The 24,597-nt window shown below is 37.7% G+C and overlaps 3 protein-coding genes across 5 annotated transcripts in view; 2 read left to right on the forward strand and 1 right to left on the reverse strand.

Moving 5' to 3' along the window:
- The window catches only part of LOC147818039 (sialic acid-binding Ig-like lectin 5), an 8,919-nt gene extending 1,391 nt beyond the window's left edge, over positions 1-7,528 (forward strand). The window contains exons 1-9 of one of the 2 annotated variants that reach the window (XM_087178932.1): positions 24-49; positions 750-801; positions 1,163-1,510; positions 1,693-2,004; positions 2,893-3,156; positions 4,167-4,481; positions 5,654-5,732; positions 6,359-6,458; positions 6,544-7,528. In XM_087178932.1, coding sequence (XP_087035058.1) covers positions 756-801; positions 1,163-1,510; positions 1,693-2,004; positions 2,893-3,156; positions 4,167-4,481; positions 5,654-5,732; positions 6,359-6,458; positions 6,544-6,972 — 1,893 coding nt within the window. In that variant the 5' untranslated portion in view covers positions 24-49; positions 750-755 and the 3' untranslated portion in view covers positions 6,973-7,528. Of the gene's footprint in view, positions 1-23; positions 50-749; positions 802-1,162; positions 1,511-1,692; positions 2,005-2,892; positions 3,157-4,166; positions 4,482-5,653; positions 5,733-6,358; positions 6,459-6,543 lie in introns of those variants that run through there. The other variant, XM_087178933.1, reaches the window with a different exon arrangement.
- Positions 7,529-14,494: 6,966 nt separating this feature from the next.
- Positions 14,495-18,723, forward strand: LOC111668720 (free fatty acid receptor 2). 2 transcript variants are annotated; one of them, XM_087178930.1, is made up of 3 exons: positions 14,495-15,151; positions 15,699-16,615; positions 17,174-18,723. In XM_087178930.1, the coding sequence occupies exon 3, from the start codon at positions 17,183-17,185 to the stop codon at positions 18,083-18,085; it is 903 nt and encodes a 300-aa protein (XP_087035056.1). In that variant the 5' UTR covers positions 14,495-15,151; positions 15,699-16,615; positions 17,174-17,182; the 3' UTR covers positions 18,086-18,723. The 2 variants fall into 2 exon arrangements, with proteins under 2 accessions (XP_087035056.1, XP_087035057.1); XM_087178931.1 differs by having other exon boundaries at positions 15,699-15,767.
- On the reverse strand, positions 18,333-22,672 carry lim2.5 (lens intrinsic membrane protein 2.5). The gene is made up of 5 exons (XM_023424828.2): positions 22,532-22,672; positions 20,787-20,999; positions 19,218-19,367; positions 18,863-18,997; positions 18,333-18,507 (listed from the first exon to the last, which is right to left on the reverse strand). The coding sequence occupies exons 2-5, from the start codon at positions 20,962-20,964 to the stop codon at positions 18,446-18,448; spliced, it is 525 nt and encodes a 174-aa protein (XP_023280596.1). The 5' UTR covers positions 20,965-20,999; positions 22,532-22,672; the 3' UTR covers positions 18,333-18,445.
- Positions 22,673-24,597: the final 1,925 nt, after the last annotated feature.

A 24,597-nucleotide genomic window follows, 5' to 3' on the forward strand; every position in this document is an offset into this window, starting at 1 on the left:
TCAGCCTCACTTCTGAGGAACTGGGCTCCTCTATACACCTCAGGAAAATGTAAGTCATGAAACTAATGAATATTAAGTGGCAAGTTTAAGATTTCCTCTAATTCTTTCATTTTCTGGACTTTACATTAATTATCATGTTGAAAAAGATTGATGTAAACAAGTCAGAACTCCACTGCAATAGGTGAGAGATTTTCTTTTCTTAATGTGGACACTTTTAAGGCATCAGCCTGTTGTTGTTTGGAGGTTTTTGCTCGTGACTAAATTAGTGACCTGATACATATGTAGATTTCAAATCCAACAATAGAGTATGTAAAATCCTTGTCTCTATTTTTCTGGCATATAACATCTTGGTTTTATCTCTATAGTGAGATTATAAAGCAGCATTGGCCTTTTAATGAATCACCATGACCACAATGACTTAAGCTGTCTGTCAAATCTTTCAAAATAGCACTGAATTGTTGAAATAATGAATTTATATTTAAAAAATGCTCATTTTAAAAGTAATAATTAAACACTGTTTTCCTCAGTCAATGATAAATATGTGTGTATCACACTGCTGTGAACGGGTAGTAACCCTCTGGAAAGAAACAACTATCATGATTAAAATATTTCTTTCATGTTTAATAAATGGACTTCAAATGTCACATTTGACATTGGCTTTCAGCAGCTTACAGGGGGAAATGTACCAAATGTGATGTTTTCCATCTGTAAGCTCCAGACTCCTGTAAACTTGACTCTCTCTTGAACAGACTAAGATGGCTGGAGCTCTGACTTTCCTCCTCATTGGCTGTCTGCTGAAAGGTGAGTTCAAGTGCATTCACTTCTGCTTTGAAAACTATGAAGATGATTTAAAATCATGATAACACACTGTTGCTGGTTTAAAGTATTCAGAGAACAGGATGTCAGTACCTGTGACGACAGGATGATTTGCTACAAAATGAAAGACGCAGTAAACTACCCAAATCTCTGGCCAGCCTTTTCTTAATTTTACTGAGATAAATGTTTTTTTTTTTATTATCTAAATGTTGAAAAAATGATCCTGAAATCATGATATTGTAACAATAATCGTTGTCGAGCAAAACAAGCACAGAATTACAACTACACTGCTACTGTAAAGTACTGTTTCCTTTTCTTCTTTAAAGATCGGTGCTCTGTGTTTCAGGCGTCCTGTGTGAAGAGTTTATGGTCACTTTGCCGAAGACTATAGAGGTTCTGAAAGGATCCTGTGTGACCATCCCCTGCTCCTTTGAGATACCGAGAAGATTTCAAAATAACTTAGATAACACATGTAAAACAATATGGAAAAACAAAGATGAGGTTATCTTTACCAGCGATAATCCAAATCTAATTACAACAAAAGAAATGACAGGAGACTTAACAAGAAAAAACTGCACCACAACCTTCAATAATATGCGTCTTGATCACACCAATGACTATTACTTCAGACTGCAATGTGACAATCAACTGAAATGGAATTTTCACGATGCTTCTGTGAATATTATTGTCAAAGGTATGTTTTTATATCTATTTACACATAATTCATGAATGAATTATATTTGTTGGGCTGATCTGTCCTCATTTTTATTTACTTTATTTTTTTGTTTTCACTGCATTTTACAAATCATATGAGGAAGCTTTCAGAAAATTTAAAACATTTATTTAGTAACAGTTCAAAATGTAACTTCCTGCCAGCTGATCCTCCCTCACCGACTCTGACTCCGTCCACACTGGAGGAGACGGAGGGAACCTCAGTGAGGTTGAAGTGCTCTGCTCCAGCTCCCTGTCTGTCTCAACCTCCAACTCTGACATGGACCCCCGGGCTGGGGGACAGTCAGGAGACACTGCAGGAGAATCAGGACAAAACTAAAGTCATGACCTCTGTTCTGACCTTCACTGCTTCTCACCTCCATCACGGAAAGACCATCTCCTGTACTGCCACCTACAATAAACAAGATGGCAGCCCTTTGTCATCTGCTCACAGTGTTTTAACAGCTGATATTTCATGTGAGTTGACTAGTCCTCTCCTAAAAAACACTGTAATTGAATTGATCCCATGTTTTGCTTGTGTTTAGTATGAATTAGGGCTTAAACAATCAATTGACTAGTCAATCAACAGAAAAATAATTGTCAACAAATTTAATAAGTGATTAATTTATTTTCATCCTATATCTGTCAGACAAAACAGGTTCTTTTAAGACAGTTTCCCAACATTTTATAGACTGAACGATTAATAGATCAATAAATTACTTGATAATGAAAATAATTGTTACTTCCAGCTCTAGTTCGAATGTCAGATCTGTCACTTTGGGAAACAGCAGCCTTCATACAAACGTGCATCAGAATCAAAACCAGATTGTAAACAACTGTCCTCTCCAGTCTGTACAACCTGTTACTTTGTAGGTTTTATTTGCATTGTCTTCAGTCTAACGTTACTCATCCCACTCCTGTGTTTATGACCGAGGTAAGTTCAGGATTATCATTGTCTCAACACACTGCCAGACCCATTCAGTACAGTAACGTCAGTCAAACTGTAGTCTTGTATAGTCAGACCTACGTCCCAAACTGTGGTGTCCTCTTCAGGCTGTTAAGTAACATGAGCTACATGTTGTTGTTTAATGTCGAATGTGTAAAATGTTGGTAACACTGGTCTTGAAAACCATTTGCTTCACCAGCACAAATGTAGTAAATGATAAGGATGTGTGTAGCCTACATTGGGTTGTTCTGACATAACCTGGTTTTACTTCATTACAGATATAAGAACATACAATAGACTGTTACACCTATAAATAATACATATAATTTATTCTCTTTGATTTGCTTCATTTATTACCTTTTTATTGACATATAATTATATAATCAAATAATACAAATAAGTTATTCTCCACGTTTCAGACACACCAAAAAGCACCACAGTGTCAGTCCGTCCCTCTGGTCCAGTGCCAGAGGACACCAATGTGACACTGACGTGCACTAGTGATGCCAAACCAGCAGTCAGGAATTATACCTGGTACAGAGCTGATGGAGGACAGGAGACTTTCATCGGGACTGGACAAACTTTAAATATTACAGCTTCTAAACTCACTGCTGCTTTTATCTGCATGGCTGAAAATTTACTTGGAACAGGACGATCAAACATCAGTCAAATAGATGTTCAATGTATGTATCACATGATGCAAATTTTTCTGTTACATAGAGTCTAACAAAATTCAGTAAACTAAAAATGCTACTGTTAAAAGAACAATATTTAGAAAACCCTTGTTATTAGGTCTGACTATTTGAAACAACAATTTGACTGATGTCACTGTATTGAACGGTTGTGGCAGTGGGCTGAGACAACGATAATCCTAAATTTAGCTCAGTTATAAACACATGAGGAGTGGGATGAGTAATGTCAGGCTGTAACATGTTCTAAATATATTTTGTTTTGTATTGACATTAGTAGACTCCATTTCTAAGCCTGTCAGCTAATGTTGCAAACTGTAGGTGCTGTAGGGGAGTGGTAGAGAGAGTGAGGTATTAAGAGTGAGCATAAACGTCACATGCTTTGGATTTTACCATAAAATTCTCCCCCGGTCCTTTACATAGAAAACAGTCAACAGACTGTTATAGGCAACAGAGAAAGTAAGGGGCCGTCGCATTTTTTTAAGTTATGTTACAATACAACTGTTACACCTATAAATAATACAAATAAGTTATTCTCCATGTTTCAGATTCACCAAAAATCACCACAGTGTCAGTCCGTCCCTCTGGTCCAGTGCCGGAGGACACCAATGTGACACTGACGTGCACTAGTGATGCCAAACCAGCAGTCAGGAATTATACCTGGTACAGAGCTGATGGAGGACAGGAGACTTTCATCGGGACTGGACAAACTTTAAATATTACAGCTTCTAAACTCACTGCTGCTTTTATCTGCATGGCTGAAAATTTACTTGGAACAGGACGATCCAACATCAGTCAAATAGATGTTCAATGAGTGTATAACATGTTTTAAATTTGTTTAAAATCTATTGCCTGGCATATTTCAGTAAACTGGCTTAAAGATGCTACTGTTCTTAATTCTTAATCATTTTGTTATATCAGCACATATTACCACTCAATTCTGTGACCTTGGTTCAACATGGCTTCACTTGACTCCTCACTTGTTTGTCTTCTCATTATTACAGTTCCTCCACAGATTTTAAACTCATCTGTTTGCACCAAAACTGAAAGCCAGGTCAACTGTTCCTGTGAGACTGTGGGAAACCCTTCCCCCGTTTTACACTGGAATTTGGATGGGCTACCTGTAGATCACTCTGACAGGTTTGCAATCAGCAATGAGTTGCTAAATGACACAGGTGTGAGGAGCGTCATCACTGTGAGTCAGCCACCATGGGGCGATCTTTCCACCTTGGTCTGCCACAGCTCCAACTCTCTGGGAGCTGCCAGTCAACGTTTCTGTGTCACCAGCCTTGAGCAACAAACCTCTGCAGGAAGTCAAGGTCTGTCTTATGTGTATCGCTTGTAAATGTTAGTAGTCAGTTGGGAGCTGTTAGGAATCGTGAACTTGACTCCAAATTATTTTTAATTTTTGTCAGGCCTGGACTATAAAGAGGACTCAGATGCAGAGTGTTCAATACGCAGACTTTATTAATATATTCTAACCTGTGAGTGACCAAAATAAACCAGCTATGGAATTTATACTATCAACACAAGACTAAGCTTATCAGGGGGAAAAAAACCAACAAAAACCACTCCAAATTGAGGGACAAAACTGCAGAAACAAAAAGGAATAAACCAACAGAAAATCACTCCACAAGGAGGAAGACAAAAGCTAAACACTATGAACTCTAAACTATAAAGACCAACTAAAAACTCTCTCAAAAAACAGAGGCTCTACGATTACACCTAGGCAAAACCCTAATGCATTTATGTTTATTATTTGACCGAAGTATTTCCTCAATCTTTGTTTCAAATAATGAATCAGAAATGCTCTGATTTTTTTTCTACTGCCACATCAATATTGTTAATCATGGATAGTAATATACTGTAACCAGTCACCAATTTTTTTTTCTTTTAATGAAATGCAGTCTACCTCAGTCCCAGTTTCAGTGCTGTTCTTGTAAATTTAGTGTTTTCAACTGTGCTATACTGGGACATGTTTTTAAGCAATACACTTAAAGAAAATATATAAACAAACAGTTTATGGTTTCAGTAAGGAGTTAATGGCATTTTGGTAGAAGCATAAACTACCAACACTTATTTAACTCAACTTTCATTGACTGCTCCCGTTTACAACTTCACTATCAGTGCCAATGTCACCTTTCTCAATGATTCATGGTTCCACTGGTCTGGTCTCTGAGTCTGACACTTTTTCTAACTTTTCAGAAAGTGGATGGTATAGGTGTGTGTAAATACATATATCTGACTCTTTGAGGTGAATTTTATTCACTTGTGTGTTTTGAAGATTTTCTTTCATCAATACTTTATATATTCTTCAATACTTATATACACTTGTATACTTTGTAGTATGTTTCATATGATCTAAAGTAACAACTCACCAAGATAAATTCATTATGTGTCATTCATGTATGTCCACACTTTAACCCACGAAAATTACTTGTACCCAAATTATTTCTTCATCCTTTTCTTCTATTGTCCCTGTATGTTTCAGTCCAAGTGCCGCTGCCAGTCTTCATCACCACAGTCGCCGCTCTACTAGTACTAGTATGTGCTCTGCTGTTTGTTATCAGGTAGGGTAACGGCTTTAGACACTAAAATGTTTCATTAACTTTTACTTGGACACCTTTTGAGTAGAAATAGTGTAACTCTGTGCAGTGTTTGTCTGGACTGTCATCCATCAGAACAAATTTAAAACTTTTATTTTTGAACTATGGACCAGATCCTGTCCAAAAGCAACAAGTTAATTTGATCAAATTGGGACTCCAAAATCGACTCTTAATAACTATGCTATTTCTTGTGAATAGACAAAATAATAACTATATAAAAAATGTTTTTTTAAGTTAATCATCATTGCTAACACTGGCACATGTAACACCTGTCCCCTATATAACACTTATCTATCACTTCCCTATTGGTTAGTTTTAACATTCCATTTGAGAGTTTTTACCAATCACATGCAATTTAAGCCCACATGACTCAGCCCCTTGAATGCTATGTCAGTTATTGTGTTTCTCGTCAAAAACCAATACTAAAATTTTAGCAGACTAATATGATCCACCTTTGTAGCAGTGGTTCTTATGAAAGTTACAGAGGTTAAGTCCATTCCTATAATATGTTTTCACGAACAAAGATGAAGATGGGAAAAACAAAGAGGAATCAAATATACCCATGTACATTGTTTTACTTTATTTTTCAGGGTTCAGAGGATTCACCATAAGCTTCCTAAGAGTCAGTGTACTGGTGACACCAGCGCATTTGCTATGGACCAACTTCTAACAAGAAGCGAGGGAAATGAGGTAATTTGATTTAGAAGCAAGCAGTTTTATAATTTACGTAATTAAACAGAATAGCTACACCACTTATGTTTGCTCTTTAATTTAGGCACCCAACACAACAGAAGAGGACATTTATGCCAACACCCATGGCCTGAGAGAGGCAGACATCACCCAACCTGCAACTACCTCTGAATCAAACAGCACCAACTTGCCAAGCTCTGGACCAAACGATGCAGAAGAAGCCAGTAAAAGCTCAGAGAAGAAGAATGAAGATGGGAGTGATGTGGTTTACTCTACTGTGCATTGGAAGCGCAAAAGCAAGAAGAAGCAAGAAGACTCTGTGGACATGGTTCCACCTGGTACCTCCTATCTGGAGGAGGAGAGGCGCATAGTGGGAGACATGGGCAGAAATTTTGTGAGCCACGCACTGGAGATGAGCCTATATGCAGAAGTGGAGCCTAAAAATGTGAAGGAGGAAGTGGAATGTGAATATGCTCAGGTTAAATTCAAAGACAAGAGTGCTAAGAGCAAATAGGTCACTGTTTTGTTGGTAGTTGTTGCTTTTAACCAAACTACGTCATAGAAAAAAAAAAAAAAAAAAAAACAGGATTACTACGTGCATTTGTTTTTCAGCTCATGACTGATTTTAGTTTTTTTTTTTTTTTCTACATAATGATGAACGTTTTATACTATTGCTAGGGCGTACTGTGTTAATGCAAAATTTTATAAAATGCCGTATATTCAGATTTGTTTTCTGCTTTTATGCTGATGTTGGTCATATGTAAATTAGGACAGTGCTGTTTTACATTTATTTGACAGTCTTGCAAATAATATTTTATTCCACAGATTGTTTTTAACATTTGCTTCTCTGTTTAAATTGTTCTGACTGTAAATATATGGAGACGAAGAGACAGATGGATTTTTTTTTTTTTTTTTGCAAATATAACAGTTGATTAACTTATCTTTTAGGTTTTGAGTTGCAGGTGTGTATTCTTTCAGGACTTTTTTCACATCAGACAATTTGGTATGTTGTTTCAGGAAATGTAACTGACAACATAAAAAAAAAAAAAAAAAACGCATTGCATTTAGGTGAGTTGGATCCAGAGTCCTGTTATTGCACATGCTGGCTCACTGGGACACTTGGACCTGCTATAACATGTCAAAACGTGTGCCATGAAAAATGTCTATAGCTGAAAGTTTCCATCAATCTGCGATTTTGTATTTAATATATCTTTAATGCATCTTACCCTTGCCACTGTGTTTTAGACATTTACTGTACATCAAGTGTTAAGTACACCAGATTCTAGAAACAGGCAAGAGAGCCTCTCTTTTAAGCTTTCTCGTCTTCCAGGCTGACTGCTTTAAATGAGCTCCAGCAAGTTTCCTGTTCAAGACTGAATAGAGCAGAGGGGGTGTAGAGAGGATTAAGTGGTGGTAAAGTGGTGGACTTGGTAAGTCCAGTAATAGATCAGTGGAGCATCACAGACACATTCACACAGCAGCTCATCTAGCAAGGTAAGCCCTCTTGTCCATATCAGTCAAAGAAAAATATAAAATCCAGTGACTATTTTTTTTAATTCTCAAAGCATAATACTTGCTTCCCTATGACATGTTACAGAATAATGGGCTGTTCTGGTATGAACAGAGATTTAAGAATACCTTTTCTGAACTGTAATAAGCCTGGAGGTATTTGAAGCCTTTAAGTGTGAAGAGGATTCGTAGTGACATGGTGACTTACTAATACATGACTAAAATACGAGACATCATTAAACGTCTGTTCAGTATTTTAAACACCGTCTCCTGTGTCAGGGTGTAAAATAGCATAGTAATGTGCAGAAATAGTACAATACAAAATCATCATGATCTAACAGTAGACACATTGTTACAGCTGCTGTGTTTCAGAAATTAAGAGGTGACTTACTGAATGGTGTACAGGGACTACTCTCTTCATGGAGACTGTTCATCTGCTCAGACTGCTGATCTTATTTAATGGTAATGTTGAGCTTTCTGTTTGTATTTAGTTTTTCTGTTTGTATTGTATATTAAACATAAAGATATGACAATATGTGTATATTTCAAATATTAGTGTCATCTTATAAGGACTATGATAAATTTCTGGGAATAAAGTTGAGAAAGAAAAACAAAACAGCTTTAAACCTGCATAATTCTCACATACAAACAAAAGAATTTAACTATTGCCCACACTCCTCATTATTACCAACATTATTATTAGAAACTTGTAACTTTTTTTGGTGTCATTCTTTACTAATCGTAAAGTTACCATTTTGTAGCTATGGCAATGTACATTCTTTGATAATATGGTAATAAAAGTATTATAAAATATTTGCAGCATTTTGCCATATGTTTTTTCAACACTATTTACGATGTAGTGTATCTGCAGATAAAAAAAGGTTGATATATATTGTAATATATTCTTGAAGAAAACTGATAATCTTTGATATTATGTCACAACAATATGTATATAACAAAATTCTCTCTGAGAAATAATAGATTTTTCTTTAGTAAGGTGAATAGCTCTAACTACTGCTGGAAACTGTTCTTTGTGGTCCAGTGGCTTTCAAAGTCACATTTATCTATGCATCTGAGTTTCCAGCTGTGTCACATAGCTTACTTTCTCACTCATCACCAAAAATAACACCAGAAAACTCAACAACCACAGCTAACCCTGGTCCTGTTCTATAATACACCCTTCCCTCCTCCTCTTCTCACCCCACAAAGGCATCTCACCTCTACAGCAGGTGAAAAGCTGGATCATCAATGTACCCACAGAAATTACTGCAGTGGAGGGGAGCTGTGTTGTGGTGCCATGTCAGACACAACCTCATGCTCAGGTCACCTGGTACCAGTACCATAAAATCCACTATCCTGTGGTGTATGACAAACTTCACCCAGATAAAATTGAAGAACAGTTCAGAGGACGCACCTCAGTACAAGGAAATGCTGCAGATGGAAACTGCACCCTGATGATTAATAATGTGAGGGGAGATGACGACAACCTGCAAGTTTACGTGTGGATCTACTCAGCCTTAATAAAGCAAAGATTCTATGATCAAACAGTAACTATCTTTGTTGGTAAGTAAATATTTGTAAATTTAAATGTAATTTAATTTAGGAAACCCAAGCTTGCATGTGAAATTAAAAATTCAAAAAATCACTTTGAAGGTTAGATCTGACTATCCAAGTGGAGCATTTATTCAGTGGCTTGATTGTGTATTTAATATTCTACCATGCAAATATAAACCATAGAAGAAAAAAAAACTGAATTACACCCACAATACTAAAACAAACTAACACATAAAAAACATTATTATTACACATTATACAGTTCCTTCCTTGCTACATCTGAACCCTACAAAAGTAAAGCTCCTACACACTGCTCACTCAATCTGCACCTTACCCAATCTGATATCTAAGAAATCTAAATGGAAAATCCAGCTTAAAATCAAATTCAGACGCACCATATTTACTGAATGGTATAGATTTTCGTATTCTAGGTCTCATTTATACACAGTTAATTTTGAAATGAAAAGCTGATCCTGCAATTTTTCTATGATCACTTTCTTTTGACTTCCAGAGAGACACGCTCCCATTATCTCCATTCAGAAGCAAATAGTGGATGGGGAGTTTTTCCAGGCTAACTGTAGCATAAGACACTCCTGCCCTTTCAAGCCTCCACCTCTTCATTGGAACGTAGCCATTAAAGAGGGCTTTTCCAGAAATGAAACTTTTAGCCAGAAGGTCCAAGGGCAATGGCTGTACACAGAGATGCTGCATGGATGGGCAACATATGAAATGCATAACAGCATAATGACATGTTCTGCACAGTTCACAACCTTCACCACAGAAAGTGAACAAATAACACTCAGCATTTTATGTAAGTGTTACAGCGTTACCTGTTCTAAATACTGAAAGTAAATGATAGAAGTACATGTAATTGTCAGGTATGTTATCAGTGAATTGTCTTACTATGTTAATTATATGTTATGATTTTCTATATCCATAGATAAACCTGTGACTGTGACCCTGACACTGGAAAAGGAAACGGTGATAGAGGGTGGCAGTAATATCATGGAGTGTACTGCTGATTGTAACCCACAACCATACATGTACTCATGGCTTAAAAGACAGATGGGTCAGATCAACGACATGAATTCAACTCAGAGAAAAATGTTCTTCAGCAACATTACACAAGATACTTCTGTCTCCTGTATTGCTCACAATGACATTGGAATGGGGCAGTCTGACTGGTTGGATCTGAATGTTCAATGTAAAAAAATCTTACATTACATTTTCCTCCACTGTACCTCATGAACTCCTAATTTAATCTGGAATACACTGCTACACATTCACACCAGGGGACTTGCTCAGTGTAACCATTTGCAGGCTGCTGATCACAACCAGGCCCTGTTTTTTAAAAAATACTCTCAGTATAAAAACTATTTGTTACCATTTGGTGGTTGTGGTCCAGTTGGTAGCCAAATGCAGATGATAACATGCATAACACTAGCAGCTGGGACAGAAAAATTGTAATATCACTGAAACGTTACCATCTCATGTCAGCCACCAAAGACGAAGGCTAAAGACAGACTGCACCGAAATACTGCTGTCACTACGTTAAGGAGTAGTAAAGTTCACACAGTTTGGTTATAAAAGAGACCAGAAGAGATCTTCATCTATGCAATCACATATGTCAGTGCTGATTTGATTGATTTCTGTACCAGAACCACACAAGAAAAGCATAGTTATAGATCATAGTTGAGACTGACACTTTACTCTTGACCCTGGAAACAGTAATTGTCCAAACAAGCTCAACACAATGCCATTGTTGTTGCTGTCCTGAAGCTTTTGGTCGAATCACACAACCTTCCTCAGTGGTTGTCATGCAAAATTCCATCTGCTGAGGAAGACCTTTTAATATGATCAAAAGTTCAAGGACAGCTACTTAAAAGGCCACATTGCAAGAAGGTTTAGTCAACCACTTTTTCGAAGGTCAGGAATCTTTTAAGTCAACAGAGGAGAAGCTCTTAAACCCCTCAAACAAACCATAAATGAATTATCTACAGTTCCATGACAAACCATTTGATGAGGAAGATTGTTTAAGATTAAGAGACAGGAATAACCCAGCAGCTAAGCAATCAAGGGCACTGACACTAAACAAGACAGAAAAAAAAAAATCTGGTAGCGGCTGATACACAACAGACATGAGACCCCATTGCCTGTGTGTATCCAATGGTGGACAGTAAAGTGGACAGTATTTACTCAAGTACTGTACTACAGTTTTGAGGCACTTGTTGTGCTTTACTTGAGTGCTTTCATTTTTATTCTACTTTATATTCCACTACATTTCAGAGTGAAAAAATTACTTTAAAACTATAATTACTAGTTACTATTCAGATTTTCAGACTTTATATAAAAAAATGTATGAAACACATTACTAAAAACAATTCATTGTTAAAGATTAAACCAGTTGTTCCAAACTTTGTTGGACTTAGCACACCCTAAAAAAAGCTGGACTAAGCTACCGAGTACAAACTCATAGTAGCAGTAGTAACTTAAATATTGCTCGCTCAGGGATGCATTTAACCATCTAATAATGTCATGTAATAATCTCAAGCTCTTGGTCCCTTTACATTTGATATCCAAAGTAGATTTATCTGATAATACTTATGTTCTTTTAATAGCACTTTTACCTGCAATTGAGCATTTTTACATGATTGTAGCCTAATAGTACTTTTACTTAAATAAAGGATCTTAAATCCTTTTCCCACCACTGAGTATAACAAACCACGGGCAATTTTCAGTTTGCGAAACGTAAGGCAGGCGATGTACACAGTTTTGAGTTAAAATAACGTCAGTGTTACAAAAATAAACTTTACTTACCACTAACAAAACTGCGGGTGCGGAGGGTCTGTGTTAAATCGTCCCAGAAAAACGTTAACGTCCCTCAGGTCTTTTGTGAATCTGCGTAGGTCTGGCGTTGCCGTGGCGACGCTGAGTAGTATTTAGCTAGCTGCTAGCATAACTGAAGACACGGGAAAACGTCGTCGCCCTTGTACCTGGCCTTAGCTTCACAAATGCCTTTCACTTTTTAAACCGATATAGTAACGCTGTAAATTCACTTTTATTGGATTAGGGTCCCAATGTACCGTTAACGAGTAAAAAATGGCGGAGGGAGCTAACCAACGGTCCATGCGTTAGCAATGGTGTTTCTTGATTTCGTTGATTTTACTTTGCGCTTGGCCTCCCTTCGGCAGGTGTAGACTGCGGGTAACAGGAAGTGATTTAAACACGTCCGATGTCGTTTTTTTTTTCTCTCACTTTGGATAGCTACCTTCATTCAGCCACCTAGTCGTTTAAACTGTGATAAGAAAACCTTACCTTAATCTTACTCAGTTTGGGTTATGGTGGGACAAAGTCAGACAAAAAAAAAAAAAAAAAATCAGGAGAGAATATTCTCTATTCTCAGCAGAAATGCATTCAAGTAGACCTATATGAGAGGAGATGATTCAAAATAAAGGTAATACCACACAAATCAAATGTTATTTTGTAAATATAATCGTGGGAGGTTTAGTTACTTTAATCATAATTAGTAAAACAGACATAGGGTAAAGACAGAGTATAAATAATGGGAACCATGCAGTTCAAGTTTATTATACAAGAAATGTATAATATTTTTACCTCGCCTGCTGCCACAAACATATGATTTTTACTTGCAAGCCAAGTAAACAAACTTTATCTATGGCAGCTATAGCCCCCCTTCCACTACAGAAGACTGTTTGGACACAACCTATCTTGCAAGGAATACAACTGTTACCAGCCTGTTAGGGATCAGGTTCTCTGAGATGATTTGTTCTAATAACACTGAAGTAGGTTCATTATCTCTCAAGATAATGTTGCTGGAGTGGATAGAGAACTGTTTGTATGCAATAAGTTGGGATACATAAGTATTTAATGCAATTATACAATTTTTAAACATTATTTTATAGTCACTTTTGCCTTTATTGTATGTACACAGTCGCAGACAGGAAACATGGAGAGACAGAAAGTGTTAGACCTACAGTAAAGGTCCCCAGCAGTGTTAAATTCAGGGATGTTTTGGTACACATCTTAAACCATTAGGCCACCAAAATGCCAAAATAAATGTGAAGCCATCATTGTTCATAAGGTTATTTATAGGTTTATTAATAATATCAAGTTTTTAGGTAGAAAAATGCCATGTTTTTAAGCTGAATGTATCGTTGACATTTGAAATTTAGGAAATCTAAAATGGTTTGATCACTTGTTAAACGACAATATCTTTTATTCCATCTTGCTAGATGTCCCAGTAATCCTGCCTGAGTCCTCCTGCCACCTGACCGGGGAAGTTCTGCGATGTGTTTGCCGAGCTAAGGCATCCCCAAATGCCTTTATAAACTGGACCATTGATGGAAATAACAGTCTTCCATCCTCCTTCAGCTTGGTCTCCACAAATGATACAAATGTAGTCTCTGAGGAAATTAGTGGCCCAGCTAAAGTCCAGACTATTGTATCTTGCACAGCCTGGAACTCACTAGGCAAGGACACCAAAGAGCTGTATATAGGCAACTTGTCGTGTAAGTTACTCAGGGCGAATAACAGCTCGTTTTGTGTGTGTGTGTGTGTGTGTGTGTCTGTGTCTGTGTATGTATTTGTATCATACTAATCAAGTTAATTCCCTTTTACAGCCTCTTCGTCCATTTCATTGCCAACTTTGACGATCCTTGGAATTATTTTGCTGTTTGGATTTGCATTTGTGTTCATTTACAGAAAATATCGCAGAAACAGGTTGGTAGACTTTTCTCCTTCTCATAGATTATGGTTGTGTTGTAATTTTTGTGTGATTTTTATTCAAATTTTGCTGAATTTAGTACTCAGTTTTGCAATCTTGCATCTTTTTTAAGGCCACAAAATTCTTTGGACACTGTCCGACAAGAAAAAAGACACAACAGTCTTCAAAGGTAAAGAGAACAATTTCATTGTCAATCTCAGCACAAATACTTTGTGACAGCTTATTTTTGGACCCAGATGCAGAAACAGGCTACAGGTTGAGGTTGGTTTATTAAGAAAAGTTGTAGGAGGGGGTTGAAGGGTGGACAAAGGTGAGGGTGGTGGCACGCTGGCTGTTTGAGGAAGGGGACCAGTTTAGTTTGGAGCACAAGGCAGAAAAGAGGAAATTACTTGAGTGACCAAGTGATTCTCTACCACGGAAGCAGACTTAACAATCTGGCAGTCCTTTAACTGTCGGAGATGAGTTGGTTGCAGTCAGGTGTGTAGAGATACCAGGAGCCAGGAGCGGTAAACCACGCCCATGACACATGCACACCCACATCACAGAGAAACGGTGGAGGAGGAGACACAAGGAAACGGAGGAAAAACTAACTCACTGCCAGAACCGTGACATACTTGGCTTTATGTGTTCATATGGTATTGAGTATCTAGTGAGGAAACTGAAGAAAAGTGTGAATAGCCTCCTTCTCTCTCTTCCTATTAGATGGCAAGATGAAGACATACAATCAAGTCCATGTGGATCAGAGAGGAACCCTGAGGTGGACAGACTTTCCAGTGTTTATGACAATGATTTTGTGGAAGAAATGCGTAGACCAACCAGAGCTCAACAGCACGAGAATAATGAAACAGCCCTCCAAAGACAAGGTGGAATACAGCCACTCGCAAAGGTGCAGTGAATGTGACTGATGAAAAAAATGTTCAAAGGTTCACAACAGATCATTATGGAAGTCCTGGAAGGCAAGTAATTTTTTTTTTGGCCAGGATCATTTTCATCTGTGAAAAAGTGAAAAATAAGTAAATAAATAAAAATAATAAATATATATATATTTATATTTCTTCCCAGAAAACAAAATTGCTTGCCTCTTGAGGGTCATTTATACAGATGAAAAAAAAGTAATTTAGAAAATTATCCTGGCAAAAAAAAAAAAAAAAAAAAAAAGTTTCACTTGCCTTCTGTAAACCATCATTTATTTTAATCATAAATCACATGAAAATACTATACATGGATGAGATTGGGAGCTCACAGAGACTGTGACACATAGAACTAAATTCACAAAATCAAATTTGATTTATAGCTGGATTATATGAATATGGATTGTTTAGTCTCTCCACCATGAGCATCCTTTTAAAGTCTCACATCAGTATTTTTTCTGCTATTGTGTTTATTGCTCAAACATTTAGAGATATTAAAATTATACTTTTGACTTCCCACAGGGGATGGATTGTGATATGGATGTATATCTAAACTGCTGATCAGAGGACATCTGCTGCTGCTCTCACACAGTAGGCTCCTTTCAGTAGCTCCCATTTATGTGCATTGCTTAAAACAAATTCATTGTTGACTTGAGCATGGCTAGTTAGATAGATAAATATTCAAACTTAAACATATCATTCATAGTGACTCGAGTTCTGCAAAAGACTTTGAATTACATACACAGAAGTGCCTGTGACCATTTTAAGTAGAATACAAAGGGAGGCTGTATTTATTTCCTGTTGCAGTGATAAACCATGATAATGTAAATATGCTGAAAGGAAGGAAACTGAATAGTCAAATTGTTCCTAAGCAGCAGAAAACAAATCTACTATGCTAAGGCTATGTAGCTATCCTCCACTCTATTGCTGAAACACAAATTATTTTATAGTAATGATGCCAAGCTGGAATTGAACTCAGAAAACAACCCTAAATTGATTGTCTATTTGGAAATATTTTCTGTTTATCTGAAATTATGACTTATTCTCTGATCTTGTGGTGTAGGTGTAATCTTGAACAAATGCTGGCTCGTGGCTCACTGGAATCCAAACCTAATAATCTAAGGTTCAGAGTTGATATAGTCAGGAGGAGGTCCTTTATTAACACATCCAACATACACGTCAACATGAGCTGCAGTTTTGCATTTTAGTTAATATTAACCAACTGGTGTCAGCTTGTTGCTCAGTATACAATAGGTACAGGGGAGTGTGTGACACTGAACTGTGTATGACTCTCTGTTTCCGGCTTATAACATTGTTTATCAGCTTATCTTTGAACTCACAAGTTATAAACTGGTTGTCTTTGATGAAAGGCGGAGACACAGCTGAGCTCTAATTGCATTTTTAAAAGCTGTGACATTTTTGAAAACCACTCCTGCTAGGTAAGTGAATATGATTACGTTATTAATCCTAACTTTGTGCTCTTGATATTCCACATCTGCTGTTTGGAGCTGACAATGGCTGATTTTTTTTGGAACTGGTCTGTGATCAGAATCATGAAAAGCCATTTTCCTAACCAACATTATCCATTCTTATAGAAATAAAAAGGTATATTTAAAGATATTGAGTTGATTTGATATATTTGTGGTATATTTACATACAGCGACCTTTTGTAAATAAACATATAACTGCACCAAAATTAATAACTTATATGTTGTCTGGTGATAGAGTATTACCTACAGCATTAGCAGTTATTAAATACCTCTCATTTACTCTGCGATTGATGGCAGATCGGATTATGTTTTAATGTTGAGGCTGACTTTATGATGATGTAGTTGTCCAAACATAATTTATATTTCTTCATAATCTCTGTTCATTATTAGAAACAAGCTACATGTTTTTTTATTTGGACTACATCATGCATACATACATCACTGATTTATCAAGTCTGTCATTTCTAACAGTTAGTGTTGGTGTTTGTTCACTTCTCTTTTGTTTAGGGTAGCAATATGGAGCAAATGGTGAAGAGTGAAGTCATTCTCTCGGTTTACATCGTTTCCTTCCTGATAGGCCTGCCAACCAACCTCCTCGCTCTCTACGCCTTCAGTATCAAAATCCGCTCCAAGCCACTTCCAACAGACATCCTGCTTCTTAATCTGACTGTCTCTGATCTTCTCTTCTTGATCATCCTTCCTCTCAAGATGTATGAGGCAGCGTCCGACATGAAGTGGAATCTGCCCAACTTCCTGTGCTCAATCACCTCCTTCACCTTCTTCTCCACAATCTACACCAGCTCCTTGTTGCTGATGGCGGTCAGTGTGGTTCGCTACATTGCCATATCTTACCCCATCACCTATCATCAGCTGCACAAACCTGTGTATGCAATAGTGGTCAGTGCTGTTATTTGGCTAATATCAGCAGCACACTGCAGCATCACTTTCATCACCCAGCACCACCCATCCCTATCCAGCAAAAACTCCAGTTTCTGCTATGAGAACTTCACCAAGAAGCAGCTTGACATCCTCCTCCCAGTACGTTTGGAGTTTTTCTTTGTGCTCTGCCTTATACCTCTTCTAGTTTGTATTTACTGCTACTTGCGCTGCATATTGATCCTGTACAGCCGCCCAAGGATACCCATAATGCAGAAGCAGAAGGCCACTGGCATGGCCTTAGGGACTCTAGCCGTGTTTCTCATTTGTGTGATGCCATACAATGTCTCTCATTTAGTCGGTTACTTCCAGGGTGATAGCCCAAAATGGAGGTACTACACCTTGTTGCTTAGCACCTTCAACACCTGTATTGATCCCATCATCTTCTACTTCGCCTCCTCCACCTTCCGCTGCACTAGTGAAAAGTCTATTTTCAGGAAGCATGTTTCAGGATTACAGATGCAGGCCACAAGTTCTGGCTAAGAGCAAGATACACTTTCAGTGCTATATTTACATATCCAGCTTCATTGTTATTATTTTTTTAATATTGCTGACATTATGCCTTAATGTGTAATACTATACAGATTTCTTTAACAGTTGTTGTAACTTGACCTGTGGCCGTATTTAACAGTTATTTATGTATTGTTTTTATAAAGCAATGTCTGAGACTGTTCTGCTTTCCACCCCGAACAATGTAGACTGCTTTATGACAAAACCAAAGCAGAGCATGTTTTATGCATATGCAAAATTCCAAATTTTATTATTTTACAGTAAGTTCTCTATTTTTGAATGGGACCTGTGATCCTTTGCACCCTGGACACAGCATTTCTGTTTTGTTTTTTTTTAACGTGGGCCAGCCACTCTTCTGCACTCATGCATTCTGTAGGCACACATGTAGAATATACCTGCAAAACAAAACATAAATCAGTTACAAAGTGGTATGGGGTTTCAGTGGCAAGAGCTTTGTGAGTTTTCTGTTGTATCTAAAGCTTATTGATGTGTGAGTTTGAAAATATATAGATGACATTTTCACGAGTGTGTAACTGAGAGTGCACTAATTCATTACAAACTATAGCAACTTATTTACAAGAATTATTGTTAATAAAATTTCAGGAAAATGACGCTGTGTGACATCAGCATATTTGTGCTTTCATCATTTGTTGCCCATGAACAGACAGAGGTGTTGTAAGAAGAAAAAGTTCTGTCTACAATCAGAAAGATACAATCATTTCATGGAACTGTTTTGCACTATAAACAAACCTGCAAAGAAGGTCATGAGCAGTGCAACCCAGCCTAGTATGTAGGACCAAGAAAAGCGCCAGTCACCAAAACGCTTCCCCAGGAAGTTCACTGTCACTCCAGTGTAAATGGCCATTGCAAGCAGGACAAAGAGAGCTGGCATGTGGACAAAGAGTGGCACATATTAAAATGAATATCCATGATGGTAAAGGTCATTTCAGTTGAAGATTAGTATACACAGTTTCCATGGCAAGCTTTGGAAACTTTGTCAGAGAGTTACATGGTATGCAAATCAATGCAAATGTGATGATGAGAACAAAACTACGATTACTTTTTTTTCCTCTTTATTTTTTTGGTTACTGTAACTGTGACTCACTTGAAACAAAGAACATGATCCCAGCAGCAAATGAGCGGTTGAACCTCTCAAAGGCTGAAAAGTGGGCAAAGGAGAGGATTCCTGCAATGATGCCAGCAAAGCATGACATGGCAGAGAGGATCATGAAAGCACGAGTGGCATTCCAGTAGGCTGAGGAGGAGTAAAGCAAGAGAAAGAAAAAATATTATAAAGACATGCATAAGATATATTTGAAAATTATAAATCATTCCATCTGATATGAACATTTTCATTCTAAAACACACTCAGTGCCATTTCAAAACTTGCTGGTAATGAATCTAAACACCTTAAACATGAACATTTTGTTCCTCTTCACACTGTACATTTTTAGATTTCAAAGGAACTTCTCTAAATTTGAAACCAATACAGTTTATCTGGCAGCAGTAGCAGCAACAACAGTTACTGTACCAATAATATTTTACATGTAAAACATTGGTGTTATGTGTTTAATGCAGTGCTACAAGTAGCCACCACTGTACTCAGTAGCTACCCAGACAAGCTGATAAATTCAGCTGCTTGAGAATTTTTTATTCAGACTGTATGACAGCATTGCACATCCTGTGTATTCTGTACGCCTCCATTTTAAATGTCATGACACTTTGGCCTATTCTTACACAGCGTGAAATAATCAAGGAGGAAGTTCAGAAAGTTAATATAACACAGGTTAGCACAATGATAACGTACATTATATTACAGTATTTTTGTTGTTAGCCACACTGCTTGTGTGGCTCAGCTGATTCCAATGTCAGTCAGTGAGTTAGTCAGTCCAGCCTTTTAGTCCAGACTGAAATATCTCAGAAACTATAAGATACACTGGCCAAAAAAGTTTCTACAGAAATTCATGGTTTCCAAATGACATATCCTAATGACTTTGGTTATCCACTATTGTTTTCTCTAGTGGTGCCATGAGGTTGACATTTTTGGTTTTGAGTGAAACATCTCAACATCTATTGGATGGATTGCCATGAAATTTGCTTCAGACCTTCATGAATTCTAATTCTTAGGTGATCTCACGACTTTTCATCTATTTATATTTATTTGTCAATTTCTTTGGTTTATGAGCAAATACCTTCAAAACAAATAGCATACCACATAGTCCTGCTCTTTACCTTTGTGTTTGTGCTATTTGCAACTTTTAGTATGGTAACATGCTAAACCAGGTTGGTGAACATGGTAAACATTTGGCTATATATTCATTAGCATCAACATGTTAGCATTGTTACCGTGACCATGTTAGCATGCTGACATTAGCATTTAGCTCAAAGCATCAGTGTGCCTAAGTACAGACTCAAATAGCTGTTAGTATGACTGTAGCCTCTTATTCTTAAATGAGAGATGTGTATATTTTTTTACACCATTGTTACTATTGCTCTAGTCTGCTAGTATGGCAGCCACGTGCTATAAGAGTCACCTAGAAATTCTTATTATTGTTCCTCAACTGTAAGGACAATTATTATTGTATTCAAATGTGTAGACCTGGACTCTCGCTGTGCATCAGGGAGATCCGATGGGAAATTTTTTAAGGGTCCAAGAAGATATTTTCCCACTTACCAATGCTGTCAGTCTGCATGTAGCACTTGCCAGACATGCAGTACCTCCACAGGCCCTGATGGGCAAAGCTGCCAGACAGACGGTACTGCATCCAGTAGTCTGTGGCTGTGGAGACCACCAACAAGATGTTCCCCACGATGGCACAAAAGAGGCCCCCTCCCATGAAGCTGTACATCATGAGTGACACTATGACAGCGGTTAAGGCTTTATGCACTGTGCAAAAAGAAAATAAGAAGACTCAGTGGTGAACTTGTAGCAATGATTTTAACATTTTTCAAACAAGAGGTTTGAATGTTCATTCAGTAGGAAAAGGGTTGAGGAAACAGAAATGGTTTGAAGGTGTAGATGCAAAGACAGGAAAAGCCTGACATATGTAGAAGCTGTCAAATGTAGTCAGTGATGTTGGTAACCACAGGTTGGGGCTTATCTTTAAGATGGCATTAGGGCACTGAGATTTAAGTATCTGATGAAGGGAAGACATTCACATATATTTCTCATTTAGATTTACTAAGCAAGGATGGGGGCTTGAACCACCATTGTTTCCTGCACATACCATCTTTACGAGCTATTACTTGACCTAAAGGAAACAGCGTTGAATTTATACCACTGCATTTACTCAAAGGCATAAGCGACCCATTCCTGTAGACTATCTGTGAGTGTGCAAAGTTATCAACTCTCATATCAGCTATATTTGTCATATGAATACTTGGCCTTCTCTATTTTACTAGCAGCAACATTTGTAGTTCCTCATTCTTGCCTGAAGACACATGGGGATGTTGGAACTAGTCTATCTATGATTGCATTTCAATTTGTCTTGACTACACAGTTAGCTGTAACAACAAAGCAAAGAACTTGTCATGAGAGTAGCTGGCATGGAGTAATTATACCAACCACAATATAGTCAGCTCATAGGAACCTCAGCTCTCTTTGTTTGAACATGCTTTTTTTTATATACACACTACTGTACAAGCCACAAATGTGCACACTTCCTACACCAACTATACAAAACTGAAATGAGAAAATTGCCCAAGAGCACCGCGGTCAGCTCACACACAGCTCACAATACTGTGAGTCACGCTGATGACTGATGCAAACGAAGCCTAGAATTAGATATTGAACAGACAAGGACGGTGACATCAGCTTAAATGAAAACGAATAGGACAATTTCTTTGGTAAATTAGTCAGACTCCTTGAAGATAAACGCATATTGACAGCTTCAATCCTGTTTTCCTGTGTGGCTTCTGAGTTTGATAAGTGATGTGAAGAAATCAGCAATTCAAAGCAGAACACGTCAGACATCTGTGTCAGTCGTGTCAGTTTTGCTCTAAGCTATCAGAGACAACACACATCCACTCATCCACACTCTTGGGTGGAAGGTCTGAATACCATAGATTTATCTGTATCTGTGAATGGAACCAGGTCATTCTTATATCTCAAGATCGACATGAAATCCTTAGAAACGTATCATTAAGTAAAAACAACCTATGTGTAATACTGAAAACGGATATTGTGAGAAACGACAAAAAAAATCTATCAAACATGCATTACAAAATATTCACATTGAATGTAAATGATTTGAGCTAAAATCCTGAAAGCTTGTAGCTGTCACATCGTGAAGGCCCTCTTTCTCCACCTGTGAGACATATTGAGACTCATGGGTTAGCATGCCATGGTACGCTTTCTACGTTGTTATTTTTACTTCCTATTTCTATCAGCCATTAACAAAAGACCCGACGTCATCTTACCTGAATTCCTCAGGATATATTAACCCTCTTAAGTGTCAGCCTCTCCTCAGGGAAAGAGTGAGAGAGAGTGCAAGCCAGGAGTGAGCAAATGTCAAAGAGGAAGCCCTAGGCTGAATTCCAAAAAGTTATCCCCTCCACTTTTCTGTTGATGGAGGCAAAATCCTTTAAAACAATCAGCACAGAACAAATGCACTTGAGCTGGTGGGCCAAAGGCCACGTGACTCTTCCACATTGAACTACATGGGAGTATTTTGGGGGTCAGGGGAAAGGGGAGGGGTGATGGTGCTGGGGGATGGGGGAGGGTCCGGGATGCGAGGCCGCTGCGCCGCAGTCCTTGTCTGTTGTTCTATTAGGCGTTCTGGAACTGTGGATGTGCAAAGGCTTGCAGTACTGCTGTGGTCAATGGAACATGCTGAAGTGCACACTTTCTTTCAGGGCAGCCGGGGTGTGGTCATGGGGACACACACACGCTTAGAACAGACACCTGACCCCAGAGCTGCTTAATAAAAATGAAACACCGCATTCAGAGGGTGCTATAAATGTTAACCATGAATATGTAATCATATTGTGGAAACACTGCACTGACAGTAAAAGGCTGACCAATATATCACAGAAACAATAACATTAAGTAAGCATATCTGTTAAATCTAATGGAGTCCAATACAACAACTCAGCCATAAAGTCTACCTTCACAAAGATAATAGTCTTTTGTTTTTATTGACACTGTCAGAGAGCTGTTATATTGATTTCACTATTTGTTTTTGTTTTTTTTATTGAGGTTGTATTTTGCTGAAGTGTTGAACTGGGTTGCACTATATGGTGTAAGTGTAGCTAATAAATTAGCAAGGGACTGTAATTCTTCTGGTGTGCACACCGGGTCTAAATAGTCACAGCTTCTACCTTGGATGGATTATTTAAGAAAAGAATCAAGTAATAGCAGTAGATATGATTACACATATTATTTCACCTCAGGCGGTCTGTGTTTATATTCAGGGACCTCTGCCTTCCGGGAGCTTCAATTCTATCTGCAACTATTTGCCTAATTGTTCTATTTACTGAAGGGATTTTTTTTTAAAGAATTAGATTCATTTAATAATCCAATAAAAACTGCCTTTAACACAAAGATTGCTAAAGATAAACATGAGAATAGAGATGAAAGATTAAACGTTTATTTCCATTGTGGATGCAGGGAAAAGATGATTTAGATGTTCTGACAATATTTTGTATGTCTTCTTGTCTTGTATGTCAAAATGAACTCAGTTTATCTTATCTGTATATCTTTTACTAATATTCTAACAGTAAATAGAGTTTTGTGTTTAGCACATTACTCTTCAGTATAATTTTATGTCCAGTGTTATCTACAGTTCATTCACCACAGTTTTCGTAAGAAATAAAACCAAACTCAAATGTGGTCTACGTCTCATGTCTGCATTGTCTGTTCAGGTAGAGTTAACACCTACACTTGCCTGTGGTTAGTGCAAAACAATCAGAATATATACAGGAGGCAACAAGGCACTAGCACCCAGTAAATCTAACTCTCTCATAGAGTAGTGCAACAGACAAGCCATGTGCCACAAATGAAATAAAATACCAAAATAAATGATATGTTGACCTAAATTATATGGTTATGGCAATGTGTATAAATGTATAGTGTGGAATTGCTTCTTAAGGACTCTGAAAAAGGTTTCAATGGTTATTATTGATTACGTTTTTGCTCTTTGATCTAATGAGAACTAATGTCAAGATCCTCCACTTTAGTTGCCTGCAGCAGTGTCCAGGTGATGTTGGCCTGATGTTTGATGTGGATCAATCACACAGTCACCCAACCACCGCCAAGCACGGTGTGTATGGTAGATCCCTGGGCAGACAGAGAGAGAGAGATGGGCATGATAGTGTATAAATCATAAATCAAAACAACCATCAGTTACTTTATGACCTTTACTGACCTTTACTGACCTCCATCAGTGACCAGTAAAAAGCTGTAATAATGGGATTGTGTTAAATGTAGAGAGATTTACAAAAGACTGAGAACCTCTGATGATGCAGATGTACTTCACGCTGACGGT

This window comes from Seriola lalandi, unplaced genomic scaffold (genome assembly GCF_002814215.2).
Source record: "Seriola lalandi dorsalis isolate HSWRI2012SDOR001 ecotype SW California unplaced genomic scaffold, Sedor1 jcf7180002054753, whole genome shotgun sequence".
NCBI classification, from domain to species: domain Eukaryota; kingdom Metazoa; phylum Chordata; class Actinopteri; order Carangiformes; family Carangidae; genus Seriola; species Seriola lalandi.